At 39.9% G+C, this 13,559-nt stretch overlaps 1 protein-coding gene across 1 annotated transcript in view; it reads left to right on the top strand.

Moving 5' to 3' along the window:
• The window catches only part of NWD1 (NACHT and WD repeat domain containing 1), a 1,242,814-nt gene extending 1,238,699 nt beyond the window's left edge, over positions 1 to 4,115 (top strand). The window contains exon 18 of the mRNA XM_044090721.1: positions 3,680 to 4,115. Coding sequence (XP_043946656.1) covers positions 3,680 to 3,984 — 305 coding nt within the window. The 3' untranslated portion in view covers positions 3,985 to 4,115. The remainder of the gene's footprint in view (positions 1 to 3,679) is intronic.
• The last annotated feature ends 9,444 nt before the right edge of the window (positions 4,116 to 13,559 follow it).

The following is a 13,559-nucleotide window of genomic DNA, read 5'->3' as shown; positions in this document are numbered from 1 at the left end:
ATCCATATTTTTTGTCTTCCAAAATACCATGCACTTTTATATTTCACTCTATTGCTTTATCACATTACTAATTAAATGCTACTCAGTCTGTTCAAGTTATTTTACCATCTCAAGTCCCTTATCTTGAATTTCATGTATTTACTGCTTGACAGGTACTAAGGCTGCCTGTTGTTCATGCAAGATCTTCACTTCATCAAGACCTTTGCCTCATCGATTGTAATTGCTGCTTCCCTGATACTGCTGTAGACAATGAGATTCACTAATCTAGAGAAGACACTTTAATTCTTCAGTGCACCAGACCATGTTAAATACATTACTTTTACAGCACTGTTTAATAATTTTACCTTTTAGCTAAAAGGAGTGAACCAAGACAACAGACTTCAAAAAGCACCACTTGTGTGTTCCCATTTCATCTATTATCCACTGTATACCAACTATGTGGACCCTGATAATGCAATATATTATAGTTTTGTTGGTTTATAGCTGTTCTAAGGCCAGTGAGTCTTATGACTGTGATGACCTCTCTTTACTCTGAACCAGTAATCAAGGAGCCTCATTCCTCACCACTGACACCAGTGAGAGATGGTCACTAAGAACAGGAATGGATTTACAATGTGTTTCAGATGCAACTCTCTGCATCAAGCACAATTTCCCCTAAAAGCACACAAAGAACCTGCCCCTGACATGGAACTGGACTCTCTGTCTCTCCAGATCTCAAACAGGACTTACTTTGGAGCACTGTGTCCCAGTTCCAAGTAGCTGACACACCCACACCTGGGTATTTGATTTTCACACACACTTCTGGGAAAGGCAGGTACAGATTTACTAACTATACCCCTTCTAACTAGACTATAAGGTAACTTCACTGCCACTAGTCAACTACTCTCAGGTTCTTACAAGGTTATCCAATTATACTGAGTAAAATCAATACCAACATAAATGGTAGAGTGTAACCAAAGTAACCAGGCTTTTCAGAGTAGTCAAGGTATCACTAAAATAAGCACAAGTACTCTCAAGATGTTAAAAGTATTATCTAAAAGACCAACCGCACTGAAAGGTATAAAAATATTTAATAATAAATAATAAAGTAGAAAACATGAGAATACTAAATATTTAAGTACAATAAACACCAGAGTATCAATCATAAAGTAAATAAAATAACACAGTTGGACAGATTCAAACAGATGCAGAAAAACAGTACTTGACTAACCCCACTGTATTTCCTGCCTGTCTAAAGAATAACTGTAAATTAATATAGCAAGCAAGATTAGGTGCTGGGATACTTACTCCCACAAGGCAAGGTGATGAACTTCAAACTAACTGAACTGAACTAACTGTTAAATGGCATAGGTCTTTTATATTAGGTTCCAAAGAAAACAAAACAAAACAAGCTGCTGTGAGAGTTCCAGTGCTTGTTATAGAAGGACATCACATTTGATCACCTGACTCTGGTACAGCACACATTCAGAGCTTTGGTGAGATCTGTTGCAGTATTTGAAAATTATAGAACAATTTCAAAAACTTCTACTCTTCCTTCCAGAATTCTTTGGTTGAACATATACATTTAATCAGTTATAACAACACTGTTGACACATTTCCAACACAAGCATCTGCACAAGTCAGTGCGATAGCCAAATGACACAAAATTATTTACAAAACTCCAGCTAACTATGCTGGCATATGTTACGCATTCACTACCTTATTCTCCCTGGCACAGATGGCAATACCTCACATCATCACAATTACCATTCATGCCTTGCCAATTTCCTTCCTCCCTCAGGCTGCACCTTATTTCTCTATGAGGGCTGTACCACTCAATCCTGGTGTACATTTGTAGATACCCTTCCAGTCATCCAGTTTGTGTTTAAAAAAAAAAAAAAAAGATAGAGAGTCACACTGTTTAACACACAAAGAAGTTTATTACAGATATTTGGGAGATGTTGGGTAATAAACCTGTCCATCTACTGTGTATTATTTATCAAGTGGTGTAGAGTAATGTTTCTGGTTCTAGTACGTGTGGAGATATTGGACTTGCTGAGAAACAGGAGGTCCAAGACAATCAGGTCTCTAATGGCACAGTAAGCAAGACAGAGAGCTCCCCTCAAAGGTCTATAAGATACTGAATAAAGGGGTAGAGTTTGAAGCCTGGTTTGCTAGTTTGAAGACTTTAGGCCTATGATCTTTTTGGTAAGGAACCTTTGGAAACTTCCTAATTGTTTCATATGTTTGATAAGATTTGCTGGGCTAAAGAAAAGGATTTCCTGACAACCTTTGTCAAATGATGGTTGAAGCAGAGGGAGCTACCAACATAAGCATCTAGGCCCCTGACTATGTTTTAATTTTGTAGTGGTTTGTTGTCTATACAGTATAATGAGAGGAGGGGTTGTGTATCATAAGCGATGATAACATATTTTTTACCATTTAATATGAGCCCATGTTTAATAGACCAATAGTTTACTAGGGTGAGTTCATTCTAGAGGGTCTGGGTTTCATAGAATGATTTAACAGTAATCCCCAATTTGCTGTCATCTACAAACTTTGCTAGCCTTAAATATAAAATGTAGCTAGTCTTGGCTGTCTGCAAATTAAATATCAAAAAGGAAGGATCCCAGCACCGAGCCCTGATAGATTACACCATTGGTCACTTTCATAGTTTCTGATGAGGCACTTGCAACTCACTCTGTGTGGGTTGTGTCTTTCAGCCAGTTTGCTATCCACTTTACTACATATGGGTCAGTTTTTAAAGTGCTTAGCTTTTGTACAATGCCAGCATGGGGAATAGTGTTGAAGGCCTTGGTCAGGTCACCTTGCACCATGTGCATTGAATGGCCACCATCTACAGCCCCTGTAGCTCTTTCAAAGAAGTTTACCGAACTAAATAGACAGGATCTACACTTGAAAAAGCCAGACTGTTGGGTGTCAAAAAATAAGATTCTTGATATCATAGCTTATGAGCAGAGTTATAATAAGTTGCATGGCTTTGCAGATGAGGCTTGTAAGGCTGATAGGTCTGTAATTATCTGGACTGGTTATAAAGCAACTCTTAAGGAGAAGCATTACAACTGCAGGGCGACATTCATCAAAAGCAAAAACAGTACTTCAGCATAGGTTAAACAGTTTGAGGAGAGTGTCTATGAGGGCATGTTTAACACTTTTAGTTAAGCAACTAGATATTTTGCCAGATCCCCTTCTAAACCTCAAAAGCTCATATAATTGAACTCCATTTTCGTGAGACGAAAATTGTGAAATTTTAAATAAATGAGAGGCGAATTCTTCCCAAGGCAAATAAACACTTGCCCGACATGCCCTTTTCTCCACTGTAGTGTGATCCCGGAGTTGGTGTATATAGTTAGGAGGGGTGTGGGAGCACAACCCCCCACCTAGGTGGGTTTTATTTACTGCAGTGTGTGTTTCATTGATGTTTGGGCAAGTGTTTACTTGCCCTGGAAAAAAATTCACCATTCTGGTATTTAAACTTTGTGATTTTCATCTTGACAAAATGAAGTTTGATTATATGAGCTTTCAAGGTTTAGAAGTAGATCCATATTGTTATATTCTATGAGAAAGGAATGTAAAATAAGTCAGGAGGATTACATTTTTTCTACATAGATATTGCATTCTTACATCACAACTGTTCATTTTACTAATAATTTATAAAGCATTATTTTTGCTATTTTAGGTTCCTTGTTAACTGTACAGTATTCATATGCAACAATCACCAAGATTATTTCAACTGAAAATGGATTCCTGGCTACTACAAGACTTGGCTACATGATAAAGGCAAAATTTCACTGTCCAGATAATATCAGTCCAGAATACAATCCCATTCAGAATGTCTCAGCTTCTTACACAGTAACATCCCGAAATGGAAAGGATTCATGCACAATCACCACTGCAGGAGTGAATAACACTGACGAGGCACGACGGAGGAAAAGGAAAACAAATCATAATGCCAGACCTTCTCAGATGTGTGCCTTGTTCTAATTGGGAAAGATAAAATTATGCCATGCACCTTGCTATTATAAAATGCCAAATAATATTGTGGTTGGAATGATTTTTCCAAGTCATTCAATAAAAAACATGTTGCGATGCACCCTTGTGTATCCAGTGAGAGTTCTTTCTGAATAGGTAGCTTTACAGGATAAGTTTAATTAAAAATATGAGAACCAATTTACTAACACATCTACTGCAATGATAACTCAGTTTGGATATAAAGTGCTCAGTACTTAGATAAGTATCTGTTTTTTATATAAAAGAAATATTATGTGTATCATTCTGTGATCTAGTAAAATAAAGCCATTTCCATTCATTTATCAGGAAATATGAGTAAAGCAAATAGTTGATTTTAGCAATATAATAATAACTGCACATATAGCAGTCTGGTAAAGCACTCTAATAGTAACCATTCACACAATCTCATGAGAGACTGAGGCCCAGAGGACAAAGGCTGCAGTATCAGTTTCTTTCTAGAACTTTGTGTGTAATATTGTATTAAATATACTGTCTTTCAGGTCCAATGGTAATCGGTAATGCCCATGACCCAGCAGCAGACAGTAATTCACACAACCCCTTCCTTACCACTTTCTGATGTATAGACAGTTTCAATTGATTTCATATTTTTCAGCAAATCTTTTAAGAATTAAAAATTCCATTAATCAAATTATATGATAGAAACTGTATAAGTATTAAGTTGAAACAAAGATAAGTCATCAAAAGAGATCTATCAAATTAATCTCCCTTCAGGAAGGCTAACATTTATATTTGATTTTCTGGGTACCCGAGTATGAAGTACCGGTACTTCTGTTAAAGATGAATCATATGAATTAAAACTTTCCTGAAAATGCTGCATTTTGATCAGTGGTCTACTTCAGTTAGCATATGAACAATAAAATAAAATTAAATAAGTCAATAAATAACGGCTAACAGTCTGTGTTATGTTCTTTGCTAAGAACTTCAAATTCATCTGCACAGAAAACATTTTGGAATAATATAGCTCTTACATGATAATAAAAGGGAATGTGCAGTATTATGTGTAGCAAACCTTCATAAATATCTGTGCACAGCTGTAAACAGATGAGATTTGAATCCAGCAATTTGTTCTTCCTAAGGTACTGACCGCTGCCTTGTATTACATTTTAGAATGTTGGGCCATAAGTATGCTTGATACAAGTGATAGAATAAGACTAACCGTGAGGTCTGACCAAGTAAGAAGCTTACAAATATACCATCTATAGTCTTTAATGATGCCACACAAAAACTTTAATCAGTATTTTTAATAATTCCTTTAATTAAGGGTGCACCGACTTTCACTGATACATTTTCAGACCTTCGGAAATTGAAGATGTGAAGTTGTTCAATCTCTCCGTTCAGTCTTCACTGATGGGTTCGGAGCCGATCCTCGGCTCTGACATGGCCGACTAGCAAGCTGAAGGTTCTCCAGTAGCTCGAGACCCAACCCCGTATCCCACAATGCACTGCTGGAATTACCTCATAACATAGGAGCCGAGATGCATTCGAAGCCATGAGGCGAGTGTTGTCTCCTAAGACTTCCTCATCTCAAGGTCTGGCCTCTTTTTCCCCTAAAGTGCCTGTGTCAGTTTCTGTCTCCTCCAGTCATCCCAAGCGTAGAGACCCTGAGCCTCGGGTAACCCCACAGGGCACTCCCTGCTCTTCTGAGACCTCTCCAGAAGTTCCCCTTGAAGAGGTTCCCAGGAAGAGATTATGCAAGAGGAGGCATTTGGACTCCCCCCAGGAGTCTGTCACATCAGACACTGACTTGGATGAATCAGAAGAGTCCCCTAGATCCCCCTCTGTGGACATCTCCTTTGCGGAGATCCTTGAAATTCTTAGGCAGAGGGGTGATTGGCAGTCCAAGAGCCCTACTGAGGACGAGTCGGTTCTCCTGAAGGCAGTCGGGTCTCAACCTTCCACCTCTTGGGTATCTCCACCCTAAGATGAGCTTATGGATATGGTCTCTCATAGGGCGTGGGAGTCACCAGAATCTATGGAACCTGTTCCTAGGAGGCCTAATAAGTTTATTTCTGCCCCCGTGGATAAGTCCTTTGTGACCAAGATTGTCCCTGTTGATGCCATGGAGGTGGCGGCAGTGATCAAAAAGGAAATGTCTGAGACTTCCTCGTCTATCCATCCTCCTAACAGAGAATCTAGGATCATGGATAGATATGGGAAACGCATGTTCAGTTCAGCGACTTTCTCTCTCAGATCACTTAACTACTTGACACATTTTACCAGACTGCATTGAGATCTCCTTAAGGAGTTGGGAGATACTCTTCAGGGTGATGTAGCTACGAATGTATCCGACAAGATTGCCACTCAGCTGTCTACCCTCAATTCGATAGTCAACTCGTCCATGCGTCTAGTATCTTACACAGCTGATGGTTCGAGTAGAGCCGCAGGTACAGGAATCACTCTTCGTAGACATGCCTGGATGCGACTTTGTTCCTTCGCGGAACCCTTCAAGTCATCCTTTACAAATACCCCATTTGACGGCTCATCTTTGTTTGGGCAAAAGGTGAAGGAGACTTTGACCAGGTGTGAGCAAGAAGGAAAGACTCTGTCTGCCGTCGGAGTCCATTTTTCCACCCCTACTCGACCCTTTCCTAAAGGTCAGAGGGGAGGAAAGATGTGGCTCCGGAAAGCCCAAGGAGCCTTTCGAGACACACATGGAGAGCCCCCCACCAGAGGCAATGGAGGGGGTTTCAATGGAAGACGCTGCCCTTGCAGCAGAGGGGGTCCGCAACACCAGGGTGACAGAGATCATTTCTCTGGTCAGTCCTACCAGCACTCCTGAACAAAGGCCCAGCTGTCCTACTCTGGAGGCAGTCGGGGGTCGCTTATCATTGTACCCAAAAGCCTGGCTAAATGTAACAAACGACAGTTGGGTACAAAATATAATTTCCAGAGGGTATACCATACCGTTCTCCACCCAGCCCCTTCCCGTCAAAAAAATCCCAGACGTTCCACCCAGTCACATGGGACAAAAAGCAATAGAGGTACACCGATTGCTAGAAAAAAGAGTCATCCAGCCAGTCCTGGCAGACCAGACAGGATTCGTAACTTACTCAAGATTCTTTTTGGTTCCAAAGAAAACAGGGGACTGGAGACCCATTTTGGATCTCAGCAGACTCAACCAATTTGTGAGAAAATAGAAGTTCCGAATGGTCATGCTACAGTCCATACTCCCGTTTCTAGGGAAGGACAAATGGATGTGCTCAATCGATCTCAAGGATGCGTACTACCACATAAAGATGGCCAGGCCATCCAGAGATCACCTGTGTTTCCAGCTGAGAGCCAATCATTATCAAGTCCGAGCTCTGCCCTTTGGTCTCACTACAGCCCCCAGAGTGTTCACCAAGTGCATGGCAGTAGTCACAGCTCACCTGAGGCATTTAGGATTCCAGGTGTTTCCGTATTTGGACGATTGGCTCCTTACTTCCACCACCAGGCATCAACTTCTTCAAGCGAGAGAGGCTACTCTGACAGTCTGCGATCAGCTAGACATTACAGTCAACTTTGAAAAGTCTGCCTTGTTGCCATCATAGCATATCATTTTTACAGGGACAGAATTAGACACGTCACCCACCACTCTTCATCTTCTACCAGAAAGAATTTGTACTCTTCGCCAACACATCATGTCCCTGATATGAAAGAACAGAGCACCAGCTGCAGAGGTACCGAAAGTTCTAGGATTGATGGCGGCAGCTATTTTAGCAATCCCGTTAGAAAGGATGCATATGAGAATCCTGCAATGGCTTCTATTCATGCAATGGTCTTACCAAGAACTTCCAATGAGTCACATGATCCTGATAATGAATTCCTGCAAGAAGGATCTTCAATGGTGGTTGACGTCTCTTCATGTCACAATAGGATGTCACCATGCTCCCCCCTCCAGTTGCCACTGTGACCACGGACGCTTCCCTGATAGGGTGGGGGAGGGCTTTTTCAGGGAAAGACTGCCCAAGGCACATGGACAGATCAAGAATCACATCTGCATATCAATGTCCTGGTGATGAGAGCAGTACTTCTAGCATTGCAATACTTTCAGGACTCTCTTCCTCTAGGGACAGTTGCAATACAGACAGACAACATGTCAGTTGTCTGGTACCTAAACAAGCAAGGTGGGACCAAGTGTTATCGCCTTTGCCGAGAAGCCGAGTCATGCCAGTGCTTTCTGTTAGCAACGCACATCCCGGGCAAATCCAACGTCTTAGAGGACAGACTGAGCAGAACAATTTTATTGCCCCACGAATGGTCCCCTCAAACAAGAGATTGCAGACAGGATCTTCCACAAATGGGGCCAGCCTTCCTGCGACCTGTTCGCCAGTCACATCAGCAACAAATGCAGAAACTATTTTGCCCTGATTCCCATGTCAGTTCACTCCCCAAGGGATGCTGTTGTCCACGATCGAGGGATGCTGTTGTCCACGATTGGACCCGGTGTTCTCTATGCATTTCCACCTATTCCCCTGATACCCAGATTTTTACAGAAAACAAAGTTGCTGGGACGGACGATCATCCTTATAGCCTTTCATTGGCCTCGGAACATTTGGTTTATGTTTCTTTACCATCACATTCTGGATGATTCATGGATCCTGGACCCGGTTCCGGACTTGTTGACACATCAGTCAGGGGATCTTCTTCCATCCTTGCAGACACTGAAGCTAACCGTTTAGCTGCTCCAATTCCCCGCATAGCCAGGCTCTATAATCTTTCCCATGACACTAGTCACATTTTGTTGGCTTCCCATAAACCTTTCACCAGAAAATTGTATCGTAAGTGGAAAAGATTTTCCATTTGGGCTTCTTCCCACAACACTGACCCTTACCAAGCAACATTGTCTTCTGTCTTACAATTCTTGACAGAAATCTTCAACAAAGGAGCAGCGGCTGCTACGGTGCGAGTTCAGTTAGCTGCCATATCTAATTTCTATCCAGGAATCGATGGTTTGAATATTATGGCTCACTAAATGTTTAAGGCTTTTCTAAAAGGTTCCTTTCACATGAGGCCTCCAGTGAAGACACCGTATTCCCCCTGGAATTTGAATTTTATGTTATCTCGTATCATTCTTCCTCCTTTTGAGCCTGCATCATCTTGGGAACTAAAATTTCTGTCATGGAAAACTATCTTCTTAGTAGCCATCACTTCAGCCCGCAGAGTGTCAGAGCTCCAATCCCTATCCATCAAGCCCCCTTATATGGTCTTCCATGCTGATAGAGAATCTCTCAGGACAAATGCACCCTTTTTGCCTAAAGTATGTTCTGAGATTAACATTAATCAAGTCATTGAGTTGCCCGTTTTCTTCCCTAATCATAACAACAAATTGGAATATATGTTGCACAAACTCGATGTTCATAGACAACTTATATTTTATGTGGACAGAGCAAAAGACATTAGGAAATCAGATCAGCTCTTTGTGTCTTTTTCTGAGGCCAGGAAAGGTAAATCAGTTGCTAAAATAACCCTGTCTAAGTAGCTATCGGACTGTATCACCTACACATATTCTTGTCATAACATGCCCTTGTCTAGTAAGGTAAAGGCGCATTCAACCAGAGCAATTTCTATCTCTTCAGCCTTTCAAGCCAAATTACCTTTGGACAACATCTGTGCAGCAGCCACATGGTCTAAACCTCACACTTTTATAACTCATTACAAAGTGGATAAGGCCTCCAGGGACAGGGCTTCATTTGGTTCTACGTTTCTGAAGAGTGTATTTCCATGAGCAACCCAAGATCAAGGTGCTAGAGATGATACCCATCAGTGAAGAATGAACGGCGAGATTGAATAACTTCACATAAAAAAGTTATGTACTCACCATAACGTTCCATGTTAGTTGTTCCATCTCGCCTTCATTCTCACGTCCCTCCCGCCTTCCCCCTCCTGGCTGGCAGTTGACCCGGAGGCTGTCTTCATCCTGGTTTTTTAATGTGTCTTCATTCCTAGGCAAAATAATTATTGTACTTCTATATGGTACGCAGCAAACAAGATCTGAGGTAATTCCAGCAGTGCATTGTGGGATAAGGGGTTGTGTCTCGAGCTACTGGAGAACTTTGAGCTTGCTAGTCGGTGGTGTCGGAGCCGAGGATCGGCTCCGAACCCATCAGTGAAGAATGAAGGTGAGATGGAACAACTTACATGGAACATTATGGTGAGTACATAACTTCTTTTTATACTTTTCTGCACCATAGTAAAACATTTTCAGCTGTTTGTCATAACAAGTGGATTCACACTATGTCTTTTTTCTTATCAATGTTCTTTCTACAGAATACTATAATCTGATCTTTTGTCATTAGCTAGCAGTTTATACGTTTGATGTAATATATAATATCACAATGTTGCATCCAGGTTGCATCCTAATCAAGAAAAGCTGGGACACATCTCAGTGTGCTCTTGTATACTAATCAATTTAATGTAGACATCAGATCTTAAATACAGCTGTGAATCTTATTTTCCTGCCCCATAAAACTGTGCCACACATGTTGCACTATAATCTGTGACTAAAGGCATCACTGTAGATGCCTAGTATTTACTGACATTTTGCCAGATAACAGTTAAAAGTAGGAAGTTTATCTTAGAATAGTTATTAAATGCTCCAGGGCTAGCATGGGTCCTAGGTTTTAATTTTATTTCAAAGGAGCAAGCTTTATGGTCTGAACTTACCACAGAAGACATTACACTAGGCTGGATGCAGTGTTCTCCATGTTAGTGAGGACCAGACACAGTATGTTCATGCCCCTAGTGGACATATGAATTATCTGGAGCAGAGTGCCTGTGTTAACAAAGTCTAGGAATTGCTGTTCCAGCAAGCCTGTAGTCAAGTCACCCATGAATATGGTATTGGGTTGAATGTTGAGTGTGAAAAAATACAATGCACCGAGGTAACACACAATAGCGTTTTAATAAAACAAACAAAAAACAAATTGGTGAGCGCTTTTACAACTTTCGTTGCTTCATCAGACACAACTAAAGTACAGCTCAATGCTTAAATAGATACTAATAGAAGCAATTAACATATCAATTATAGTTAATGGATGATGTCATACTTTAGGTTAGCAACCACAAGACATTAAACTCTGTTTTATAAAGTACTTAGAAAGCTAAAACCACCATAAAATACAGATGAAAAAGTATATATAAAGAATAAAAGTACAATGCATAAATATCTAAAACTACTTAAAATAGATATAAGCCCTTCATATGGACTACATAATAAGTCAGTGCTTAAGGCGTCTAGCCTTTAAGAACGGAATTAAAGAGCTAGTGCCGTTAAGGCCAGGATATTTTTCAGCATTTAATTTCAGTATCCACTTCTGTTTATAACTTTCTGTAATATTTTCTACATCTCTTCCCCTGGGATTTCTATAGATATGTTGTAAAACAAAAAATTTAAAGAATGAGAATAATCAGTGCACATAACGTGAGAAGCTAGTGCATTGGATTGCTTATTGTTTTTAATATCTCTGATGTGCTCTAAAATTCTGTCTTTTAACAACCTGTTAGTTTTACCTACATAAAAAGCAGGGCATTGCTGGCAAAAACAGAAATAAACAACATCAGAAGTCCTGCAGTCCGAATATTGGTTAGAACGTACTGTGAAATGTCTAGTAGGATGAGTATACGTGCTTTTACTAAAAATATACTGACAAGCACTACAATTTCTACACGGGAAAGTGCCCAAACGAGTACAGATACAAGCAGTATTACGTAGTTCTCCATTACAGAGATGCTGCTTAAGTGATCTATTATTCCTGAAATTAAAGTTTGGGCTTTCACCAATTTTTTCAATAAGACCAGGAACATCTTGTAATAGATGCCAATATCTCTTAACAACGTCTGTATACTGATTAATATTACTGGCAAACTGAAATACAACTCTAAAATCATTGCTTGCAGTTGTATTATCGCCCATACTATCCGCAACATTATTTGGATTCAGATAAGGTCTGCATCTGGTATGTCTCAATTTCCAAGCATCGGTAATAGTCTGATCAATGTCAACGCTTGAATAACACCTGTCCATAAAATCAGATTTCAACATATTAAGTGCAATCACTGCATCTTCATCTTTGTCATGTAAACGTAATGTCCTAAAAACCTGCCCCTTGAGCACGTTCCTAGGAATGTGTCTAGGGTGCATGCTTGATTTATGTAAAAGTGTGTTCCTTCTGATGGGTTTAAATTAAATATTGCTACTCAAGTGGTTCAAGTGAGACTTAATAACTTTAACATCAAGGAAATTGATTTCTGTAGCAGAGGTCTGATAAGAAAACCTCAAGAAATCGGTTGTAGTATGCAGATATTCTACAAAATATACAAGATCTGAACCACAACCCTTCCACAACATAAAAACGTCATCTACAAAACATACATACCAGAGTACTTGTCCTAGAAATGGATTGTTAATGGAGAGAATATGTTGTTCTTCCAGGCAACCCAAAGCTAAGTTGGCGTAGCTATTGGCACATGGAGTGCCCATAGCCACGTCTACTTTCTGCAGAAAGAATTGATTTTGGAACATAACAATGTTGTTTTCTAGAATAATTTCTAATAAACTGCAGATTATTTGAATCTTGTTGTTGGTGTAACATCTATTAGCGGTCAAAAACTCTCTTATCCTGTCTACACCCCAAGAATTGAGAATGCTGGTAAATAATTGTAACAAGGACAAATTCCTCATCTTCATCAATACTAACCATCCTGTTGTATGGCCGTTCGAGGAACATCTTAGTATCTCTCAATATAGTGTGGCAATTCTCTAGAAAGCCATGTAAACAGCCTTCTACATAGATGGAGAGGGGTTCAGTACACCAACCAGCCCCTGAAACAATGGGACGCATAGGTGGTGTATACAGATCCTTATGGACCTTAGGTAGACCATATATACTGGGAACAACAGGCTTAGTAAGGTTAAAATACTTAAAAAGTGGTTAAATGATTAAGCCAGTAATCAACAGATCAAAAATCAAGAAGGAAACTTTATCAATAACAGCAGGTTTAGAGATACATTGATAAGTGTGGGTATTAAGTAAAAGCTTCTCCATTTGTTTAACGTATAGATCTTTATCTAATAAAACTATACCACCTCCTTTGTCCACTTGTTTAATAATCAAAGAGTGTAGATTTTTCAATTCTTGTAAAGGTCTGTGCTCATCTAAGGTTAGATTACAAAATGAATAGTTATTAGCGGAAGAAACATTCACTTCCCTAAAAGCAATTTCACAAGTATCAATAAACCTTTGAACCCCTGCTGGTGTTGCTGGAACAAAAGTACTTGGTTGTTTATAAGTGTAGTTCAGGTTACCGGCACTTGTTGAAAACAAACATTTTAGAGACAAACTTCTACCCAATAATCTTAAGTCTTTTAGCATCTCTGTTGTGTCTGCCTTCCTCGCAGGTATGAAGGATAAACCCTTATTTAATTTGTTTTTTGTTTGTTTTATTAAAACGCTATTGTGTGTTACCTCGGTGCATTGTATTTTTTCTCTATTTGGACTTTTTGCACCCTGGTTTTACCCGCAGCTGTTTTCTTCCTGTTTTAGTTT

This window comes from Protopterus annectens, chromosome 13.part0 (genome assembly GCF_019279795.1).
Source record: "Protopterus annectens isolate FY-2018-M chromosome 13.part0, PAN1.0, whole genome shotgun sequence".
Classification (NCBI taxonomy): Eukaryota; Metazoa; Chordata; order Ceratodontiformes; family Protopteridae; genus Protopterus; species Protopterus annectens.
The sequence above is the reverse complement of the archived record's forward strand: the minus strand, read 5'-3'. Positions and strand labels throughout refer to the sequence as shown.